A 24,312-nucleotide genomic window follows, 5' to 3' on the forward strand; every position below is an offset into this window, starting at 1 on the left:
TTCCATGTAATGATCGCCCGAGCTTCTATGCTGTTCCAGTTTACGCCGGTTGAGAAGATGGAAGGCTTTTTATATCAGCGCCGGAAGGTGAAGAGGAAGACCATCCTTTCGGTCCCACTCCTGGACGATGTTTGGGACGACGGGCTGGCGTTGATGAAGAACCCCTCTATAGTCCCAGTGAAGAGGGATCGGCTGGAGAAGTAGTACAGTACAGGGTGCAGAACTCTGCACCCAAGTGCTTGAGGTCTCAGCCGTCGCCAGACTTGCTGGTCTCGGCGGCCGACAGGAAGAAGTCATCGGGCGCAGCCTCCTCTTCCTCCACCCCTCTGGACAACGAGGGAAAGAAGTTGGATACGATGGGTAGAAACGTTATCTACTCTGCAGCGACGGCGATCAAGGCCGCCAACGCCCTCATGATCGTGGCCAGATGCAACAGGGAGCTGTGGTTCAAGTTGGCCCAACTGCTGGTCTTCCTCCCTGATGGCAAACGGGTCGAAGCTTTGGAGAGCCTTCAAAAAGGCGAGGTGGCATCGGACCACGCCGTCACGGCGGCCCTGGACATCGTGGACACAGGTTTCCGCCAAATGGGAAATGGAGTCTGTCTTTGTTGTCGTGGCTGGATCAAGGCCACCAACTTTAGACAGGAGGTCCAGACAAGGGTTTTGGACATGTCCTTTGACAGGGACAACCTGTTCGGGAAGACTGTGGATGAATCCCTCCATGCCATCGACACTGACACAGACAGCACATGCCCTAGGCACCCTGCAGCAACGACGGACATCCTTTTGTTCCTCGGGAGGGAAGTCCTTCAGGTCTTTGAAAGGTTTTGGCGGGGGTTCATCCTCTTACCGCCAGCCCTCCTGTTCATCATCACAGGAAGCCAACAGGGGTCATTCCAAGTCCTTCGGGAGCGGACGTCGTCGTCGAGGACTGCAGGGCGGCCTGTCAACTTCCAAACAGGATTGAACTGGCCAGGATGTCGGGCCCCCACCCGTGCACCCCGGTGGGAGGCCGGCTGGCGAACTTCATCGACGTGTGGGAGACCATCTCCACCGACGCTCTCACCCACGGACACACCTTAGAACTGCAACAAAAGTGTCAGCAAATACCACTGGTGTCTCGGCAGGAAAACCACGTCCCTGAGCTGGTGCTGGAGGTTCAGGCCATGTTACAGAAGGGGGTGATATATCTGGATCCACAGCGACTCTGGGGCTCCGGCATATACTTAAGGTACTTCCTCATAAGAAAGAAGACTGGGGGCTGGAGTGTTAGGGTGAATTCTCAAAATGTGCTAATTCCTCTCTACCTTGGAGACCCCCAGCTCTTTTGCTAAACTTTGGGGCTTTGAACTTTTTAAACCTTTTTGTTTTATGTGTTTATTTCTTTTGGTTATTGAGTTTTAGACAACTCCATGGGCATCATCTTTATGTGTGTTCCACAGCACCCTCAGTGCAGTGACACAGGGATGTCTTTTAGACTTCCAAAAGGTTTAAATATCTTCTCTGGGATGAGCTACTGTTTCCCAGAGAATGTAAAGTTAAATTGACTTTACTAGACTTTTTAAATTCCTAGACCCAGCACACACTATCTTCCTATAGAGTGCTGGAGGGGTTACCTAGTATCCCATGTTTAGAAACTCATGTAACAGTCAAATGCTACCCTTTCCTATTGAAATGGCTGGTGGCAGTGATTTTACAACAAACTACCATGATTTTTCCCGACCACGAACACCGGTAGCTAAAAATCGAGGGACCCATGTTTTTCAAGATGGTGCCTTAAGCCCCTTTGTTTAAACAGGTGCCGGTCTTCTTTTTCCGCCATTTCTTTTGTAAAGGTCCTTCTAGTGTTTGTCTCTGCGTGCCAAACTAGGTTTGGTCCCTTTGTTTCTATGCCTTTGGCGATCTTCATGGCGTCCGAGTTTCTGGGGTGGTCGGGAAGTGAGGGAGGTGCCCGAAACTCCCTGTGCTTTGTCTCCTATGAGACCCAAATGCACTCTGGCGTGATTGGCTGGCTGACTGCCTGGCAAGGACAGCCACCCTGCTGGGTGAGTGGCAGCTAGGCTGGAATGAAAGGGAGAAAACTGTTCAAAAGGGGGGTCTCTTGGACTGGAAAGCAGGGTCGACCACTGGGACGAAAGAACCGAAGACGAACTGGAAGAGGATGGCTGCTGCAACTCCTGGACCGTTGGTTTGCCCGGTGAAGCCCTGCTGCAGGTCCGAATTGCCACGTTCATCTCGACAGAGAAGCCCCTTCAAGGACGACTTCTTCCTTTGAGTTGGTGGGACCAATCAACTCATAAGCCACCTGGATACCATTCTCGTAGCTGGTTAGGATTAACCAGGGGGAAGGACACCAGCTTGTGTGCTTGACTGCAGCTACTCGAAATGAAGATCTACCATTTTGTCAGCTTGTTTGACCCGTCCTCGTGCAGTGCAGGAGTCCCCTGACGTCCTCCCTCGTGTCCCCACGACTGAGGCTCAGGAACAGTGAGATCTGCAGGAAGTGCCAGGAACTAACGTCTTCAGCTGCATCTTTTCTTCATATTAAGGTACTGTGCCAACTCGATTGAGAGAACTGAACTCTTGCAGTGAAAGTTTGTGAAACCTTCCCAACTTGCAGGCCTAATCAGCCTGTGACCCAACATACGATTCTTTTTCGTACAAACTACTTCTGAGAACTTTGACAAAGACTTTACTGTTTACTACAAGAAATGCTCTTTCCTATCCAAGACACTAGCCCATTGACTTTGGCCTAGGCCTATTGAACTGAATTGAGTCCTCTAGTGAACTGAAACTATTTGCACTACCTAAGAAAGTATTTGTGATCTATTTTATTAACTTGTGCCTTTGTCCCCTATTTGAAGTGACTGAAATGCCATGTTGTTACTATTTCAGGGGAGTCTAATTTACTTCCTTCTAGTGAATGTTTTCTAAATGGCTGTGTAATAAATTAATAAGTGTTTTACCTTGAAACCTTGAGAGTAAGTGTCTACTTGAACCACTGTGATTGTAAGACCTATGTGTAACCTCTTTTACTGCTCACATTCCCTCTTGAGATAACCCTGGCTGCAGAGCTCGCTACCACAAACTGTGTAGTACAGACTTAAACCAAAGGGTGGTTTTGCTTACACCTGTAGTCCTAATTGTGTGTGGTGGTCCCAGAGGGTACTGCATGCAATTCTGCCTAACATGGAGGCCCATTTTTGACTTACGACGGCTCAACAAATACATAAAGTCCCCGAGGTTCAGGATGGTCACGCTGCAGCACGTGCTCGGCCAGCTGGAGGAAGTGGATTTTCTGTCATCGTTGAATCCACATTTACCCCTACTTGGACAACTGGCTCATCTGGGCCAAGTCAAGTGACACCTCCGTCAAACACACGGAGCGGAGCGTCCGGCTGCTGACAGATCTGGGGTTCTCAGTGAACTATGAAAAGTCCTGCTTAACTCCATCGCAGGACGCTCTGTTCCTGGGTTCCAACCTCAACACGGTGTCATGCCCGGCGTCGCCGTTTTAGGAGAGTATATCGGCCATCTTGGGCAAGGTGCAGCGACTGTTGGCACTGAAGATCTCCATGGTGAGGACCATCAAGTCGTTACTCGGCATGATGTCATGCATTTACCTGATTTGGCTCTGCAGGCTGCGGATGTGCCCATTGCAGGAGTTCCTCAACCCCCGTTGGTCCAGGTGTCTGGAAGCTTCCAGGACAAGATCGTGCTCGATGAGGAGTTCCGACGAGCGATCAGATGGTGGGGGCGTGTGCTCCAAGATCGCCGGGGGCACGGATTTCCAGAGCCCCCTGTACCAGGAGACGGTCACGACAGATGTGTCTCTGGAAGAATGGGGAGCCCACACCGGACGTCTTCACGCCAGAGGCCTGTGGCTGCCGGAAGAGAAGACTCTGCACATAAACATTCTGGAACTACGGGCAGTGTTTTGGGCCCTGAAGTAGTTTCTGCCGTCACTCAAGGGCAAAGTGGTGAGGGTCTTCACAGACAATACCACCACAATGTTTTACATCTGGAAGCAGGGGGAACCAGATCCCTGGCACTCTCCAGGGAGGCGCAGGACTTGTGGCATTGGGCAGTTGCCCTGGGGGATGTTCTTCATTGCCGTTCCACCTGGCAGGAGTAAAGAACACGGTCGCTGACTCTAAGCAGGGAGCTACGCACTTGCCTCGAGTGGGAGCTTCGGCAGGATGAAGTGGACAACCTGTTCGACAAATGGGGCAATCCCGACATAGATCTGTTTGCGACGGTGGCGAACACCAAGTGCCGGAGGTTCACCAGCAAGTTTCCCCAGCCGGGGAGAATGGGGGACGTATTCCCATTCCCATGGGACAGCCTGTTTCTGTATGTGTTCCCGTTGTTGCCGTTGCTTCTTCGAGTCATCAGTCAACTCGGGCGGAGCCGGTGCAGGATGATTCTCGTTGCACCCGCGTGGACGAGGCAGATCTGGTACCCGGACCTTGTCAGCATGTCAGCGCCCCCTCCAGTCAAGCTGCCAGTGGTCGCGGATCTTCTCGCCAGGGAAGGAGACACAATTCTGCACCACGAACCAGGATCGGTGAACCTGAAGGCCTGACTCCTGCAGCATTAGAGTTCAGGTGTTACGATCTTCTGACGGACTGCAGGGAGGTTCTCACCAAGGCCAGGGCTTTGTCTACATTGAAATGGAAGAGATTCGCAATTTGGTGCCTTTCACAGAAGATCGCCCCTCAGATACTTCCATATTTGCCGTTGTTGGCTGAATTGGGGCTGACTCACGCCTCCATCAAGGTTCATCTGGCGGCTATTTCCTGCTATACCAGATCCCCAGGACGACCCTCCTTGTGGTTGCATCGGTTAGTCAAGGAATTCGTTAAGGGACTATTCTGCTCGTTCCCGCCGGTGCAGCCTCCGGCCCCGGTGTTAGCGCTCAATGTGACACTTACTAGGCTCATGGGATCCCTGTTCGAGCCTATACATTCTGTCCCACTCAAGTTTCTGTTGTGGAAGACAGCTTTTCTTGTGGCCATCACCTCTGCACAACGAGTGTGTGAGTGGCCCTATCCTGTAAACCACCTTACTTGACTTTCCGCGAGACGGGGGTGGTGCCGCTGACGCACCCCTCCTTCATACCCAAGGTGCCGTCAGACTTTCATCTGAACGAGCCCTTGGTATTACCTGTGTTTTTTTGACGCCTTTGTCGCCAGCTGAAAGGATTTAGCACTCGCTGCATGTGCCTAGAGCGCTCAAGTTTTATGTGGCACGCACAAAGAGTTTCCGGAAAACCTCTCAGCTTTTTGTGAACTTTGGTCCTGTGAACCATGGGAAGGCCCTGCTGTCCAAGGCTACCATTTCCAGGTGGCTCTCTGGCTGCATCACTCACTGTCACCGGTTGGCAAACCGACTGTTGCCTGGCTGTCCGAGAGCCTATTCTACCAGAGCGATCGCTGCTACTATGGCGTTCCTGCCTGATGTGCCCCTGCTGGACATCTGCAGGGCTGCTACGTGAATGTTGACGCACACCTTCACAATATTCTACTGCGTCGACAGGAATTCCAGAGTCGGCCAAGCAGTGCTGCGCAACCTGTTCGCTTGAAGGTGAGCCTGGCGAGGAGGTAAGAGATGGCTTCTGTTGAGCCTTGCCACCTCCCGTGGTTGTGCATGTGTGTACTGCTATATATTCTTTATTCATGAGGATGGCTAGATCCCATGCTGGAGAAGGAACACGTTACTTACCTGTAACTCTTATTCTCCAGCATGGGTCTGCATGGATTCACATGCAAACCCTCCCGCCTGCCCCTCTGTGGCTCTTCTCTTGGTCCTACTGCCAATTTACAGGCGACCGAAACTGAAGATGGCTGCCAGAGGAGGGGCTTAGGCAGAGGGCAGTCTTTGGCTGGGGACAGTATGACTCAGAGCTCAGTGATTGGTTTATGGGAGAATGGCAGTTTGTAAACGAAACAAACTTGTTTCTGTTGCTGAGGATTCCCAGCCTGATAACTGGGAATATTCATTAGCATGTGAATCCATGCCAGACCCATGCTGGAGAACAACAGTTACAGGTAAGTAACTTGTTCCTTATTCTTTGGCGCTGAGAAAAAGGCACCAAAACTGCAAAAGGCCACTGAATCAAGCAGAATCCATTGCTGCAGAGCCCCTCTCTCTTGAGTGCTGTCGTAGAAGCCTGTCAGACGTCTTCCTTTTCATCACCACAACCAAGAACCAGGAACAAAGGTCTGCTACGCTGCGATGGGAAGGCATCCAGCTGGAACCAATTCTTCAACTATCAGGTACTGTGGGACTTGGGGTACATCTACCTTTTGCCAATTGTGGTGCTTCCTAGCTTGGGGAGTACTATTTTGAACCCTTTTGAGTTGACTTCAACTCGCCTGCACTGGCCTCCCAGCTTGTACTTCAAGGGGGCTCCTCTTGTGCTTCTGTGATTTTCTTTTGAACTGACTATTTTAAAACATTTTCTAAGAAGAGAGCATCAGAACTTTGAACTGGCACATTGACTTTGGCTGTCCTGGTTCCCTAAAGGCCCCCCTTCTGAACCATTTGGCTTTGGCAGTGCTTGTTCCCTTAAAGGTTTTAATTGTTCAACACTATTGCTGGAATAAGACTGCCTACATTCTTCTGGGAGAATCAAATTGTTGTTCTTACAAAGTATGTTCTGATCTGACTTTTTGCTCCTTGAAACTCAATATTGAAATGGTGATCACAAGTTATTACTGACCTCCAATGATTTCACTCAGTGTGCGGAAATATGTTAAGCATACGAAAAGTTTACTCACCTACTTTATTGTTCTTGTTGAATTGAATCCTAACTTTGGGATTGTTATTATTAGTTGTTGCTTTTTAAAGATTGTCTAATTATCCTTGTGCTTATATGAATAAATATCTATAGTATGACTAAGTGTGTAAGTGATTACTTGGATACCTGTATTTACTAATTTCATTGTTTGTACAGCTCTACATACAGCTCACATCCCCCTTCTTAAGAATAAGCCTGGCTGCTCGGTCAGTATTAACAACTTGTGTAGTAAAGGCCTATTTTAAAAGGTGGCTTACCTAATACCAAACAAGTCTTGTAAAGTCCCACACCAGTTGGTGTTTGAATTGCCTTTTGCTAAGGTTGCGTTTTGGGACTTAAAAGACTTACTATGCGAAGAAACAAGAGAGGAGGTGTAGGGTCACTACCACTGTGCAGAGAGGCAATGCAGCTCTGGTGCTGGGCAATTCAAGAACTAATCTCCCTATTGGCAGTTCAACTAACCAGAGTGGAGAATACAGCAGCGGACGCTCTGATCAGCCAGAGCACAGTATCCCACGACAGATAAATAGCTCAGGAAGTCCTTCAAGAGATCTTCACCATTTGGGGAACCCTTCAAGTGGATCTGTTGGCAACTAGTGTAAACCGGAAGTGTCAGCAGTACTGCTCAAGGGTATTTTCCCTAAGAGGAGCTCTAGGGGACGCGTTCATAGTGGACTGGGAATTTCCACTCCTGTCCTCGTTTCCTCCAGTCCCTGTAATTCCTCAAGTCATCAGGAGGTTGAGGAGGTTCAGGAAATCCATGATCCTAATTGCTCCAGATTGGGCCAGGAGGACGTGATACCCAGACCTTCTGGACATGTCCATCTGCCCTCCAATATGTCTTCCACAAAGAGAGAGAGGAGGGTCAGTTTCTCCATCCAGAGGTCAAGACACCCAACCTTCACGCATGGTTTCGGAGAGGTTGAGATACAAGGATTGGGACCTCCCGGACGACGTAATTTTGCTTTCGGCCAGAAGGCTAGCAACAAAATCTTTGTACCATTGCCGTTGGAACAAATCTGCAGCTGACGCATGGATAAGAATGAGGATCTATTTACATGCAGTACACCTATGGTGTTATCATTTTTATTATACCTGGCCAACCTGGGGCTCCAGGTTGGTACAATTAAGGGGTATCTTGCAGTGCTCTCTATTTTTAAGTGCTCCTCTGAAGAGGTAGCTTTCTTTTGATACAGTTCTTAAGAGGACTGACATACATTTCCTCCGGTCCCATTTCAATTCCCATCTTGGGACCTCAAGTTGGTGTTTTAATGTATAATGTGTGCTCCTTTTCAGCCTATCCATACCTGTCTGTATTTCTCTCCTCTGAAAAGTGCACGGAACTACCATAAATCACCAGTGCAATTATAGAGCAAATACTTCAACCCAAAAACAGACACAATAATTCACAGCCACGCACACTTTAGAAGATAATCAGCTCTTTAAGGCTATTTATTCAAAGCTTACAGGTACATAGAAATAACTCATACAACTCACATGGACATAGATCACAGAAAACATAAAGAAGTCAAAGAAAGAAATACATCACCGTGGGCGTAACTTAATCTCGCCAGAAGCGGCTGAAAGACCCCGATAACAGCCAGGCAGAGAGCACAACAACCCACAGGAGTGACGGACCGAAGCGTCCCCCCTCCGACTGAAGTCTTTGTGCTTATCCCGTTTGACCGTTGAGGGTTTCCGCATATATGCCCTCCTCAACAAGGGGTGGCAACTTCTCGAACCTTCTGGCAATGCGCTTGCGCATTGATGGGTGACCGTTGGCTGCCAGCTGGGTAAACCGACAGTAACCTCAAGGAGCAAAGCGCTTCTCTCTCCTAAACGCCCCGGGAAACAATTCCATAACTCATCTCAAAACCTTGGCACAGGCATAGCAAACCAAAACAAACTTCGCTATCAGGTACCAGCTGGCACCTGCGGATCTCAGCTTTCCCAGTGCCGTGTCCTTGGCTGAGAAGGCCTGCATTCCAAACCCATCAGCGAATAACGTTGAAAACATGTTGTTTCGCAAAGCAAGTGCAGCTTTCCACTGAGGCATGGATAAATATCCATTATGGCTCTGAGTTCCCCCAGAATGCACTGCGCACCAGCGCCATGATTTTTAGCTCGAACACCACACTGTCCTTTAAGGTTTTTAACTTTAAAAGAACATCCTTTTAGTGGCTATCACATCAGCCTGAAGAGTGAGTGAACTTAAGGCCTTGTCCTGCAAGCCTCCTTATACAATCTTCTGTAAGGACAAGGTGGTCCTTAAGGTTAAACCTACCTACCTTACCGAAGGTTGTATAAGAGTTCCATTTAACTCAAACTATTTTTACCTTCATTTTTTCCTCCTCCTCATCCTCATCCTGGAAAGGAAGAGGAGAGGTTACACAGGCTTGAGTCTTTTCATCTCCAAGATGTCTAAAATAAGACACGAGGACCAACTTTTTGTAGGCTACACGGGCCACAAGTTTGGTATCGCTATTTCGAAACAAACCTTATGAAGATGGATTATTTTTGGAATATCTGAATGCTACAGATTAGCGGGAAAGGATCCTCCGGAGGGTCTCGGAGCGCATTCGACCAGGGGCATGGCTACCTCCTCTGCATTACAGAGAGGTGTCCCAATTAAAGATATTTGTGCGGCAGCCACATGGTCTTCCGTACACACTTTTATCAAACACTATAATATGGGCTCTTCCTCAAGCCGGGAAGTTCTATTTGGAAAGGCAGTGCTACATTCTGTGCACACAGACCTTTAAAGGAACTCCTAAATTAACATGAGTCTGAAAATTCTGACTCCCTCCTCCAGGAATACATACACTGCTTTGGGAGTTTATCATAAGATGAGAAATACGTGGGAAGACACAATCCATTCGAAGAAAGTTAGCCATGGTAACGTTCTTTCGACTGGATGTTCCTCCCACGTATTCCTCATCGCCCCTCCCAACCTGCCACGCAGTAGAATTTTCCATGTGATTGCAGTCTTTGCTCTTTCAGGAGGAGTAACCGTCGGGTGTAGGATACCCAATACATGTTCAAAACGGAACTGAAGCCAGTGCTCGCTGCGTGCGATTTATACTATTGTTGACGTCGACATTGAGACGGAGGCCTCCAAGGGACATCGAGTCGACAGGGATAGATGCGCAGGGCCTACTGCTGGAAAATATTTCCAACGCAGCTGAAGCTGGATATGGAAATATCATAAGATGAGGACTCATAAGATGAGGAATACGTGGGAGGAACATCCAGTCGAAAGAACGTTACCATGGGTAAGTAACTTGTTCTTCTATTTTTGATGCATTGGCGCTAATTCTTTGTTGTAATTTTCCTGTAATCTGTGTTTTTAATAACATATGTGTTTAAATATGTTTTTATGATGTTGGATTCTCAAATAATGTTTTCCTCCCCCTTAGGATGAAGAAATTAATCAGCAAAGCCAGCTTGTAGAAAAACTGAAGCAACAAATGTTAGATCAGGAGGAGGTGAGTTGGTAAATGTTACACATTGTGAAATGGAATGCCCAGATTGAATAACTCTTAAAATATGCTCTGTTTAATCCAATGTAAACAATCTAAAGCTAGCTTTTGTATGGGTTCCAGTGTATTGGGTTGAGTTTGAGGAAACGGATTTCTTTTTATAAGCACATTTACCAATGCTACACGATTAGGTTTGGTTGACTCGTTTTGATCAACCTGCGGTCAACCTTTTCTTTCCCCGTTATTGGGTTGTGCTAGGAAAGATTTCTATTTTTGGGAACTTTCCCTCCATATTCTCTGGACCCCCAAACCTTTTTGCTTTTGTACCTGTCCTGACATTTTAGAGAGAAGTGAAGCCTTCAACTTAGCTTCCCTGACCTTTTTGCTCATTTTGTCATGGGGAAACTCATCAGTCCTTCAGAGTGTCAGTACTGGGAAACTGTTTCCCCTTTTGTCTTTTACTTTTTGCCTGTTTTTGTAATTTCTCTTAACAGTGCACACTGCATCTTACAATGCAGTGCATGGGGATACTTTTGTGTCACTCTAGACCTTTTACACTGGGATTTTTGGTGACTTTTGAATGTGCCTCGGGACTAGCTGGTGGCAGCAATTAATGTTATTATTTTTGCATTTATTGTAGTGTGCACATTCGCTTTTACCACATCTGGTTGATAAATGTGGCTAGCGTCCTAAAATGGCCATGCCACAGATTTTTCGCTTGTCCTTTGCCCATTTTGTGGCTTGGCCTTGTGACGTATCGAGGGATTCAGTCACTTTCCCAATGAGGGGTGCCCCTTCCTGTGAGGCTAGGGCGGTGAGCCCTCCACGCAACATTCCCCCTAGGGGTGGCGGTAAATGGGACCTCACAGGGAGACACTACCCTCTTAGGGTTAAGGACTCCCTTTCTATTATCCTCAAACACCCACAGTTCTATCAAGTGACAGACAAGAAAAGAAATCAGTATGGTGTTTTGAAGAGTAAGAATACAGAAGTCATGAAGAATGACTGTCAGCCACGGAGACGAAGAAACCATACAGAGTTAAAAAGAATACAAGTCCAACACAAAGGAAGGACTATGGTGAGAGGCTGGGGAAGCCTCAGTCTTGCATAATAAGTGGGAGGATACAGAGAACATGGAAGAGAAACCCAGGAGATTCAAACTGTCTGGCTGAGGTAGACCGGTGATTCTGGGAGAATGCTATTCTGCACAGCGGCAAACCAAATGAGACAAGCAGTGCCCGGGAGCACTACGCAGTGAGTAGCTGACAGGAGTGTCCAGAGACTGATAGTCCCAGGAAGGACTTTCGACCAGGGCTGACAGAGAGAACCAACTTTGATGTGCCATGGGCAAAGTAAGCTGACTACAGACCATGACAGCTCTGCCAGACTGAAGCACATCCCAGGAGGTAAGCAAGTACGAGAAGTGCTGCCCAACAGGGAGGGAGAAAGCAGAACCCTGACTGAGCCAATACCACGTTTAGACAATGGAGCCTGTCTCCAGAGAAGTGGAAAGAAAGTGGAAAAGCCATCCTGAAGGACAGTGAAAGCGAAACAAGGAAGAATGCGAACCCCTGACGCAGTCCCGTTACATTCCAGGTTAAGGGCAGAGCGGGATACTGATGGGCCGGGGGGGGGGGGGAGTGGAACGGGCGTAAAAACAAAAGGGAACAGTAATATCTATGAATGATGTGAAACCGAACATGAGTGGAGTAATACGCGGCCCAGTGAGTGGGGAACATACGAAGAGTAAGAACCCCAGTGAGATAAATCATACTCGTCCCATTGAGTGGCAAACTGGTAAGAAGAGTGAGAATTACAGCGGGAATAATTATGCTTGTCCCAGGGAACGACAAAATTGTGAGAAGCATGAGAATCCTACAAAGATGGATAAGAGTGAAGGTTTAACAAGGACTCGACCTGTATGGTTTAGTGAGAAGGAGAGTTTAAAAAGGAGAGAGAATTATTCAGAGATAACTCAGATGAATTAAAGGAGGCCGAATACAAGGGCCTGGAGGAGCCCCTTTCAATAACTCGGAAGTCTTGCTGCAAGAAGTGGCAAGGGAAAGGTCAAAATCTGACAAAGGACTTTGACAAATTGAAGCAAGCTCTCCTCAAGTTTGGGAAAACCCATGCCCAATGCTTGAGGAGGTTCAGTGATTACAAAAAAGTAATGCTTCAGTCTCTTTTGTTACAGGTTCTCTGAAAAACCCAAGTGGCTGGATGGAGGGCTATAAAGTAACCACTTTTAAAGGCATGATCAATCTGGTCATGCTGTAACACATTTTGCCTCTGGTTCTTCCTGAGCTGAAGCAAAATTTGGCAGATTGTAAGGAGATAGATCCTATGTAACTGCCCATTGTTGCTAACCTTTGGGTGTACCATAGTCTCCCATGAGGACAAACATGCTTCAGGTAAGCATGAGGGAGGTTAAGAAGCAAAAAGAGAAAGAGGGTTAGACTACTGATAAAACTTCCTCCCATAAGGCCTACACAAAGTTTAAAAAAAAGGGAATAAGTCACATGAGTCTGGAAAGGGTAGTGGGGCTAACCATCCCAAGCATGAGAGTGGATACTCTAAGCCTCCCTACATTCACATATCCAGTAGATCTTGTGTAACTTCTGGAGTAAGTGACCACTTAAAGGGGGACCCCAAATGTAAGGATAGGACCTTGGGGTGGGGGGGGGGGGGCACTCTGAATCTGACCTTTTCTCATGAAGAAGATGAGATTATCACAGGGGTATCCTTCTCATTAGATAACTTGCCCAATGTTGAAGAGTCTGAAGTAGTTCGTTTCCTTGGAACCTAGCACTGCTGGAGATTCTGGTCCATAAATGATCAGTCCCAGAATTATTTTCCTGCGGACAGTGTACTGGTCGAAGGTGTAAGTGCCTCTACTATTAACACTGGACCCAGTCCAACTGTGGTAGATTCCATTGTTATAAACCCAGAGGTTCTTGCCAGAGCTCCTTTGGAGACTACTCGGTTGACTGTAGGGCCCTCTCTCAACTTCCCTGTAATGCCCGTCATTGTAGCTGAATAGTGAAGTGGATGGGGGCATCTGTCGGTGTGAGGAGAAGAGTTCCTAGAAGAGTTCTGTCAGAGATCGGACTCCAAGACTTAGGTCCTGAGAGACACTCTGCAGACCCTTCAAGCACAAGGTCTCAAAATCAGGCTGCCTTTGCCAATTCTAAGGGGAAGCCTAAGCCAAAGGGGAAACCTAAGGCTAGAGGGGGAGGGAAAGAAAATATTCCCCCTGCCTCTACCTACAGCTGAGTTGGAGATAGTTGGCCAAGTCCCTGAACCTGGCGAGAAAGAGGGACTGCCAGAAACTCTCCATTCGTATGGGTCTCCAATACTAACAGGCTTGCTTGCAGAAGAGGAGGTCCCTTAGGAGGAGATTAGTAGGGGCCAACGAAGAAGTCAATCGCTGAAAGACCTGCTTCCAATTGGAGGATGAGCCCCCCTGTGAAGGAAGGTGGGTTAATAGCATGGAAGCCCACAAAGCCCACTGGAGGAGACCATAAGAGGCTGGTGATTCCTTGGGATGTGTGGCCCTGTCTTCTGCAGTTGGTGCATGAAGTTCCCCTTGCAGTTCATCTTGGTAACTCAAGTGTGGTCACCCTTGGAATCCTGCTGGCTTATGATGGGGTCCCAGTAGAAAACCACTGTAGGGGTTTCACTTCTTGTCTGCAATCTGACTGGATTGGAACAGGGATTTAAAATCCACAAGGTCCACTACCAGTAGTAGGTCCATCCTTTGAAGAGACAACACCTAACTTTAATAGACCTTTGACTCTTTATACATCTTTAGTCAATAGGAATAACTTGGTGGTTGCTGATCACACCACCAGGTATCCTGATGCCAGCCCACATCAGATGCCAAGTCAGCCTTTAGAGCTTTACTGGACACTTAAACCAGGAATATCTACCCTGAAGAAGTTGTGCCTGACTCAAGCAGCAGCTTCATGTTCATTTATAGCCAGGCTCTGTGGAAGGAAGAGGTCATCACTGGTCATTTGTCATCCCCATCTCTCACACTATCAGTAGGTCTGAGAGAGAGATGATCTGGGCATTACACAGTTGAAAGACTCAGTAAGGTGAACTATCCAGTGGACCCTGGAAGACCTTAAAAGGCTCCCATAGAGTTTCATATGGATAGGTTAAAGGATTGTGTCCTTGGGGTTGACGTAGGAGCCTTCTGCCTTGTTGGACAGAATTCTAATTTCTGTGCTAATTCCCTTCAACCTTACAGACTCCCAGATCTTTTGCTGGACTTTAGGACTTTTAATTTTTATCCTGGAGTGAGTGAGACTTTTTTTCTCACACATGTTTTCTTTATCTGATTTGGACTCTGTTTTTCTTTGTTTTTGGAGTGGGACAAACTCCATAGGCATCTACTTTTTCTATTGTCACAGATAAGTCATTTGGATGGCTCATAAGGTTTAAATACCTTCCCTTGGGTGAACTACTGTTCCCAATAGTAGTAAAGTGAAATTGGCTTTACTTAACTGTTTTTCCTATGTAGGTCCAGTCCACCCCATCTTATGTTAAAGTACGGGGGGGGTGGGGGGGGTTACTTAGCAGCCCCTTTTCCTACTTACTCATGTGACATTTTGTATGTTACCCTCACGACTTTAAATGGCTGGTGGCAGTGGTTTAATTTTCCTACCATTGTGCGATTTTCCCGCAGGCTGAATCCTCAGCTGCAGTATTGCATCCAGGGGTGCCCATTTTGTCAAAATGGCCCCCATTGTGAGGTCTTTCTTAGGCCGTACTCTGTGCGCCAAGCCAGGTTTCAACCTTTGTTTGTTTTGCCTTTGGCAGGCTTCAAAGCTGAAACCCGCCTCTGTCTCCAGTGGGTCTGGCAGGGCAGGAATCGAGCAAGGTGGCCGAAACTCCCTGTCCTTCATCTCCTTGGTTACCTGAATGCACCCAGTACTGATTCGCTGGCTGGTTGTCCTTTGAGGACAGCTACCCTGCTGTTTGAGAGACAGCTAGACTGTGCATGAATGGGAGAAACCTGCATAAAAAGCAAGGTCTCTTGAACAGAAGGCAGAGTAGACCACTGGACGAAACATCTGACAAAGGAAACTGGAAGAGAAGCTTGCTGCACCCTCCTGGACCATTGAACTGCCTGGTGAAGCCCGGATGCAGTGCTGAAGCTCCAATTTGGTATCGACTAGAGAAGCCCGGAACGGATGACTTCTTCCCTTGGGTTGGTGTGACCAACTGACCCCAAGACTAACTTTGCTGGAAAACCTCTCCCTGCTAGCTATACTTATTTGTTGCTGCTGGAACTGAACGCCACTGGTCAGGAAACCCAGAATTGAGTGCATCATCTTTAAGCCGGACCCAAGCTCCAGAAAGATCCTGAGGACCCTCCCGAAGCCGGTTGACCCAAGCCTTACCCACCTCACCAGAGTGCTGGACCCTGGAAGCAGGGGAAGCCCATCAAGTATCCAAGATCCGCAGTGGTGCTATTGACCGGTGTCTGAAACCGCAAAGTGCTGCCGAAATGAAAAGAGCCCGTAGCCGCTGACGACCTTCAAACTGCAGTGCAGGAATCATCCACACGTCCTCCATCTTGTCCCCACTACTGAGGCCCAGGAACCCAGGATCTGCAAGACTGCAACCAGAACAGAAGCCATCTGGATCCTCTTCTTCAAACCTTAAGGTACTGTCGTGACTAAGGGGTACCTCTTTGGTCTGTAGCTTGCTTGTTCTCACTGGAGACATGCAGTAGCTGCTTTTTGTTCAGAGTTGATTCCAGCTCTGCCGTTCACAAGCCTTACAGCTTGTGGCCCAACAGTGGTTCCTTTTACTACAAACTCTCTGCAAGACGTTTGTGCTATTTAAAGAAGGGCCTCAGCTCCATAGACATTGCTCAAATTGACTTTGGCTGTCCTGGTTCCCTGCAGCCTCGTCTAACCCATTGACTTTGGTTCTAACTATCCCTCATAGCTTGTGCATAAGTTTAACTTGTATTGCTGGGAACAATCTAATCTAGACTTCATTGGGAGATTGAAAAGTATTCACATGCTCCGAGAACCTGTTAACCTTTTTCCGTCCGTAACCTTTTCCACAACCCCAGAATTGCATTAAGTGTAAAAAGTGACATTATCCTAGTAATTGAAGTCACCTCAGGCTGTAGAAAGTGTGTGTGAGGCATTCCAAAAGTGTATCTACTTGCTTATCTTAAATCAGAGGAAGTGTTATGAAGAATATTTGTATTGTTGCATATTTCCCTTTTTAAAGAAGGCTTATTTAAAACTGACTGTTCAATAAATAATTATTTTACTTGAAAACTTTGCGTGGAAGTGTTATTTGGATACTTGTAATTGTGAATCTCTGTGTTAAATCTCGACAGCTTGCATTTACCCCTCTTGAGAGATGTCTGGCTGCTCAGTCACTCTACCAACTTGTGTAGTACAGACCTATACCAATAGGTGGGTTACCTATTACCAACAGGACAAGGCTGGTGTCGTCTCTCACAGGGTTACTGCATCCAATCTTGCCTAACCCACCTGGTTTTAAATAGGGAGACACATACATATGATTCTCTCCCTGGCCTGTCCCAGGACAGTCCTTTTTATGGCTTCATTGAGGGTGGCCTAGTGTCCCCTCCACTGACACAGCACTAAAACAGCAAGGTGAGATGAAAAGTCTGCTGAGGCAATTTCCTCCCTTGTTTTCCGTAATTCCAGACTTTACGCTTTGGTATGAGCAGGACTTTGTCACCGGAGTCGATGGTCCTACCAAGTTTAGGAGTTTTAGTTGTTCAGACGAAGTGAGATCTGACATTGTCTGAGGTCAAACAAATGTTAGATCTAGGGTTGATGGCGCCCTCTAGTAGTCTTGGTCCATTCCTGTGATTCTGGTGCCAAAAGCATGTACATCTGATTTAAGATTCTGCATGTATTACAGAGCTCTTCTGTTGTATACATTTTATTCGGATCATGATAAAAATCCCTTAAACATACAATACAAAGTTCATGATTGTTAGGGAGAATTCTCATAAATGTGCTAATTCCCTTCACCTTAGAGACCCCCAGCAACTTTGCTGAATTTTTGAGTACTTGATTTTCTTACCTGGAAAGAGTGTGAGCCTTTTTTCCCACTCTTTCATGTATTTTGATGTGTGTTTTACATTTGTGTTCTTTGATTATGGAGTTTTAGATAACTACATAGGCATCATCTTTTCATGTGTGTCACACAGCACCCTCAATGCAGTGACGCAGGGATGTCTTTTAGACTTCCCAAAGGTTTAAATTCCTTCTCTGGGATAACTACTGTTTCCCAGAGAATGTAAAGTGAAATTGACTTTACTAGTCTTTCCATATTCATATACCCAGCACACACCATCTCACAATGAAGTGCTGGACGGATTACATAGTATCCCCTGTGTCTAAATACTCATGTAGCAGTCAAATGCTACCCTTTCCTATTGAAATGGCTGGTGGCAGTGGTTTTACAACGAGCTACCATGATTTTTCCCGACCGCGAACTCCGGTAGCTAAAAATCACGGGAGCCATGTTTTTCAAGATAGCGCCTTAAGCCCATTTGTTTAAACAGGTCCTCTCGGTCTTCTTTTTTCGCCGTTTCTTTTTGCAAAGGTCCTACCAGTGTTTGTCTCTGCGCGCCAAACCAGGTTTGGTCCCTTTGTTCATATGCCTTTGGCGGGCTTCAGGACTGAAGACCGCCTCTGGCGCCCGAGTGACTGGGGTGGGCGGGAAGTGAGGGAGGTGCCCGAAACTCCCTGTGCTTAGTCTCCTATGAGACCGAAATGCACTCTGGTGTGATTGGCTAGCTGACCGTCCGGCAAGGACAGCCACCCTGCTGGGTGAGTGACAGCTAGGCCGGAATGAAAGGGAGAAAACTGTTTAAAAGGAAAGTCCCTTGGACTGGAAAGCATTCGACCACTGGAACGAAAGAACCGAAGACGAGCTGGAAGAGGACGGCTGCTGCAACTCCTGGACCGTTGGTTTGCCCGGTGACGCCCTGCTGAAGGTCCGAATTGCCAAACTCCATTCGATAGAGAAGCTCCTTCAAGGACGGCTTCTTCCTTTGAGTTGGTGGGACCAATCAACTCATAAGACACCTGGATACCATTCTCAAGGCTGGTTAGGATTAACCAGGGAGAGGGACACCAGTTTGTGTTCTTGAATCTACAGCTACTGGAACTGAAGTGACTCCATCTTGTTTGCTTTTTTTAACGATCCCGTGCAGTGCAGGATTCCCCCCGACGTCCTCCCTCTTGTCCCCGCGACTGAGGCTCAGGAACAGCAAGATCTGCAGGACCTGCCAGGAACCACAACTTCAGCAACATTTGTTTCTTCATACTAAGGTACTGTGCCAACCCGATTGAGAGAACGCCAGCCATTCTCGCAGTGAAAGTTCGTGAAACTTTCCCAACTTGCAGGCCTAATCAGCTTGTGACCTGACAAATGATTCATTTTAGTCTAAAATTTCTATCCAGAACACTACCCCATTGACTTTGGCCTGACATATTGACTTGAATTGAACTCTTCTGGTGAACTGAAATTATTTGCACTGCCTAGAAAGTATATGTGATCTATTCTACTTACTTCTGTCCTTTTTGCTCACTGCTAAGTAACTGAACTGCCCTTTGGCTCCTATTTCAGGGAAGCTCAAACTGTCTCAAAAAATTGTATTGGTATATTGGTCGGATCATTTCGCTAGGATGTTTCCATTTAGTCAACATAACATCAGGAAACCTTTTCATGCCGCTTTGGTGCACCTACCTATCGTAGTACCAAGGACCTGGATAAATTATCTGGAGCTGACCTAAGAACATTTTTACATGCGATCGACTCATTAGCGAACTGCGACAGTTTGTTTGTGAAGGGAGTAGAAGCTATGGGAAACATTTGTGGTATTATAGCACCTTTCAAAGTAGGCGCATAAAACCATCTAAACCCTGGTACTCAGTGTTTAAGTTTATTACAAAAACAACTGAGAGCCCTAGAACAGAAATTGAGGTAAGATTGATCTCCCTCCCAGGCAGCCAAGGTTAAAAGTGCCCTGAAAGACTATAAAATGGCAATTTTCAGAGCTAAAGCTGATTTAAAAAAAATGTTTAGCATTGAAAAATCCTTGGTGCAAGTAATCAGCCGAGAGAATTATTCTCTATTATATCACATTATTTGCCACCCAACATGCACTTCTCCTCCCTCTAAACATCTCTAGCACAGCCCAATGCTATAAATGTTTTTTTAAACAAAATGCAAGGTATTCAGGAACAAATATGTGCCAATCCAGCACTGATGATGGGTGATAAGGATATTCACTTCGCCCCTAGCATGGGGTAAGTGTGGCAATAACTGCAGAGCCAGCGGGCCATTACCGCCTAAGGTAATGCCCCACGAGGGCCTTAAGGGTGGCGAGGCTGTTATCTGGGGTCTGCAGGCTCGGGATACTCGTTTTCCCGAGTTTGCAGCCCCGGAACACTAATGGCTGACAAAACCTTTTCAAGTGGCATTTCTTTTGCCGTTTGTTTCGTCGCAGTACGCGTTAGTTCTAGGAACACTATAACGCGTGTACTGCTTCATTAGCAGGGAGCAACAGGGTGCCCTTTTGGGCCAAGTTTCTCCGTACTAATGAATGGGAGGAAACTGGCCACCTTTGGAAAGGGAGAAGGGTCTACGTGTGGTCCCTTCTCCCTTTCCATGGTCGACAGAAGAAAAAAGTGTACCTAGCGTGGGATGCTACACGCAAGTGCGTCCACGGAATTGCACTGTGGTAAGGCTCAGAAATGAGCCAATCCACATGCAGTGTATCCCTTGGATTTGCTTTGCCGGGTACTAATGAACAATACGGACAATGTCTATACTATTCAGCCTATGCTGGGAGGGCTGAAGCCGACAAATGACATTCTTTTCCCTTAACAAGCGCGGGTGGCTGAACGTTTGGCTGCAGAGATTGCACCGTAAATGACACCGATCGTGAAAGGGTCTGCACCTCCGGAGCTAAAAAAAAAAAGTCACAGCTCTCCTGAAGAAACCTAATCTGGTTCCAGACATTCTTCAAAAGTACCGACCAATAGTAGGATTTCTTGGCCGGGTAAAGTACTGTGACTACAACTTCAGGAGTACGTAGAAAAGGACAGCTTTTAGATACCTTACAATCAGGCTTCCGGCCGACATTTGGCACTGAGACAGCTCTTTTTCGGTGTGGGATGATCTCCTAAGGGCGCAGATCAGGGGGATTTATCCTGGTTCATTATGGTGGATCTCTCAGCAGCTTTAATTGATCGAAAGAGTATCATTGGAAGAGTTTCAGCACAGGCTATTGCCTGTTTCGAATATTTTCTGTGAGGATAGCAGCAACAGGTCAAACTGTGAGGTTGTGTGCTTGGCCCCCTGGTTCAGACTTGCGGACTGCCGCAGGGATCCTCCTTATCCCCTATTTTATTTAATCTATATGCCGACGACACTCTGGTATATGTCAACATAGGCAATGTAGAAGATTCCTTCCTTGGAGTCCAGTACTGTCTGAACGAGGTCAGTGGCTGATGTCTGCTGACTTGCTCCCGCTTAACGCTAAAAAAAGTGAGGTGACACTGTTCGGCCCACAAAACATCTTTTGGAAGCAGGTAACCACCCTCAGACACCTCCATTTTTTGGGAATTAATCACTCATTTATCACCAAGATTAAGAATCTGGGGGCACAGGGGGCATGGCTTGACAGCCATGTTGTAGGGACGCCTTTCTTCAGAGCTCCATATGATCCAAACTGATCCTAGCCTACAATACTGGCTACAGCGTGTGAGAATTCTCCATTCTCCAGCATGGGGTCTGGCATGGATTCACATGCTCATAAATATTTCCTGTCGTCCGGCTGGGAATCCTCAGTAAAGAAAAAAAAATCAGTTTCAGTTTTGTTTCTGAACTGTCTTTCTCCTAATAACCAATCGCTGGTCTCTGGGTCATAGTGCCCCTAGCCAGTGACTGCCCTCTACCTAAGCCCCTCCTCCGGCAGCTATCTTCAGATTTTTACCGCACGTTCAAGTGTTGGGAGTCCTCGTGCTATAGGTCTCGAGCTTTTACTGCGTTTTGCGATTTTTCAAAGAGTTTAATCTCATTTTTTGGGTCAATCGAGCCTCAAGCTCCACCGTTTCTACTTCCGATCAATGGGGACCCATTTCCGAATTTTCTACGCCCCTCAAGGGCGAAGTTCTCGTTGAGTTTCGCTTTTTGGAAGATTCCGGAAGATCTTTGAGGCCTACCTACCCCGTGTGGACATGGCCAAGGACAAAGGAAACACGACCCCCGGATCCAAGCTGTTGAGGAGCTGCCCTGGATGCCGATTGCTGAATGTCTTCAAGGAGGATGAGCATTCCAGATGCCTCTACTGCCTTCATGAAGAAAAAACGCACATGGAGAAGGACTGTGCGTTTTGCAAGAACATGTCAGAGCGGACTATGAAGGATCGGCATATCCGCCTCACCAACTGGCTGGAGGGGGAAGAGCCCAGCAGCAGGTGAGAAGAAGTCGTCCGAGCGGTCTTCTAAAACCTTTGAGGGCGCTCCGGCGACAGGGGCCCAACAAAAGGCAAAGTACAGCGAGTCCGCGGGCACCGGGAGCGCCGATCTGTTGGGCTCCTCGGTTGCCAGGCAGGGCGCACTTTCACCGGCGCCATCAACCACGAGCCAACGCTCTGGCTCGGGGGAAGAGGAAATCGGAGAATCCGGGTAAGCTTTGGGAGGAGCCCCGGTCGATCCCGACAGACTGCCGAGGGGGAGCGAGGCGGTGACCCTTCCCCCAAGGTGAAGGCCTCAAGCGCGCCCCAAGTCGCAAAGGCCCCGATTCACCCGGCTAAGGCCTCTATCGAGGGAGTCGCGGCAGCCCTGGCGAAGCCTGTGGAGGTGACCTCGGGGGCCTAGAGTTTCCCTGCCACCGCGGAGGGAATCCTCTTTTCAGCCCATCGATAAGACCCCTGTGAAACCCCGGGTGTACAAAGAAGGGTGGGGGGGGCCTGATGGCCATCACAGACACGGATACAGCCTCTGAAGAAGAGCTGGCTGGAGTCGCGAAGATCCTGAACAAGAAGTTCGAGGAGGTCCGGTCCCACGGGAGGGATCTTGACGAGGCGGACGAAGAAAGCAACGGTGGTGCTGACGAGGAGCCCGTGGAGGTGGAGGATTCCACTCTCCAACCGTTGCCCCCGTCGCAGCCGGTACCTGGGCCACAAGACAACTCGAGAGCAATCTTGATGGCGATCCAGGCCTTGTGTACGGAGATAAGGACAAGGTTGCCCTTACCCCCAGCGGACGATCCAGCGGAGCCTGGACCGTCGGGAAGCCCTCCAAGCAAGCGGAGGAGAATTCAATCCCCCCGCCCTTCCAGCCTTCACGGCCTTCGCAGCCTTCATCGCCTTCTCCTGATCCGAGGGATGCCACGGGAACGGAGACGGCCACGACAGGGTCGGATGACGACGGTGGTGACAACGGGATGGGCCTTCCATCACCACCTCCTCGGGCCTCCCCGCCCAACGAAATTGGCTCCTTCCACGCCATGATCGCCAGGGCATCCAAGCTCTTCCAGCTCTGCCCCGAGGAACAGGAAGGTTTCCTCTATCAACGGCGTGAGGCCAAGAGGAAGACTGTCCCCTCGGTCCCATTACTTGACGACATCTGGGACGAGGGGATGTCGCTCCTGAAGAACCCGTCCATGACTCCTGCCAAGAGAGACCAGTACGAGAAGAAATACTGGGTCCCGGAGTCCGCCCCCATGTGCCTTAGGGCGCAGCCGACCCCGGATTCAGTCGTCTCCGTGGCGGCCAAGAAGAAAGCGGCGGGGGCGACGGCTTCAACTTCGACCTCCCCGCCAGACGGCGAGGGGACGAAACTGGACGCCATGGGACGGCGGGTCATCTCGTCGGCGGCGACGATGATTAAAGCGGCCAACACCCTCGCGATCATGGCCCGCTACGACAGGGAGCTGTGGTTTAAGATCGCTCCCCTGCTGGACTTCCTCCTGGATGAAAAGAGGGCTGAGGCCCTGGAGATCCTATAGGAAGGCGAGGTGGCGTCGGACCACGCTATAACGGTGGCCACGGACATTGCTGACACCGGTTTTCACCAGAGGGACAACAGTGTTTGCCTTCGCCGGCGTGGTTGGCTCAAGGCAACCGATTTCCGCCAAGACGTGCAAACCAGAGTTCTGGACATGCCTTTCGGGGGGGAACAACCTGTTTGGCAAGACAGTGGACAAGTCACTGCAGGCCATCAAGGCCGACACGGAGACGGCTCGGGCTTTGGGTGTTCTGCAATGACGACGGCCGCCCTTTCGGACCTCTGCAGGCAAACAAGGTGCCTCCAAAGGATTCGGCGGTGGATCCTCGACGTACCGCCAGGCGGCCTGCTCCTCGTTGCAGGAGGCCTACAGAGGACGCAGCAAGTCAGGAGGATCTCGTCCTTGTCGCCAAGGAGGCCAAGGCGGCAAGGCCGCTGCCAAGCAGGACTGAATCGGCCATAGCGTCGGACCCCCACCTGAGCACCCCGGTGGGAGGCTGGCTGGCAAAGTTAGTCAGCGTGTGGGAGTCCATCTCCACTGACCAATGGGTGCTGGATGCACTGGCCCGTGGGCACACTCTGGAGTTTCTAAAGAAGTGCTCCCGCATTCCACCCGTGGCCAGAAAGGAAAGCGACGTCCCTCAACTTCTGCTGGAAGTAAGGGCGATGCTGAAGAAAGGAGCCATCGAGCTCCTTTCTTCAGCATCGCCCTTACTTCCAGCAGAAGTAAGGGGCTCCGGAGTGTACTGGCGATACTTCCTCGTAAGAAAGAAGACCGGCGGCTGGCAACCCATCCTGAACTTACGTTGTCTAAACAAGTACATCAAGTCCCAGAAGTTCCGGATGGTCACCCTCCAGTACGTGCTGGGGCAGTTGGAGGAAGGCGACTTCCTATCATCGCTGGACTTGGAGGATGCCTACTTTCACATCCCCTTTCTAAAAGGACATTGAAAGTTCCTGAGATTCGTAGTCCAAGGGTGACACTATCAGTTCAAGGC

General features: G+C 48.6%; 1 protein-coding gene across 2 annotated transcripts in view; it reads left to right on the forward strand.

The window, feature by feature from the left end:
* KIF5B (kinesin family member 5B) overlaps window positions 1-24,312 on the forward strand; it is a 1,711,571-nt gene that overhangs the window by 872,681 nt on the left and 814,578 nt on the right. For both annotated transcript variants that reach the window (XM_069648059.1, XM_069648058.1), the window contains exon 13: window positions 10,218-10,286. In XM_069648059.1, the coding sequence (XP_069504160.1) occupies window positions 10,218-10,286 (69 nt within the window). The remainder of the gene's footprint in view (window positions 1-10,217; window positions 10,287-24,312) is intronic.

Source organism: Ambystoma mexicanum, chromosome 2q, assembly GCF_040938575.1.
Source record: "Ambystoma mexicanum isolate Mex_15411 chromosome 2q, UKY_AmexF1_1, whole genome shotgun sequence".
NCBI classification, from domain to species: domain Eukaryota; kingdom Metazoa; phylum Chordata; class Amphibia; order Caudata; family Ambystomatidae; genus Ambystoma; species Ambystoma mexicanum.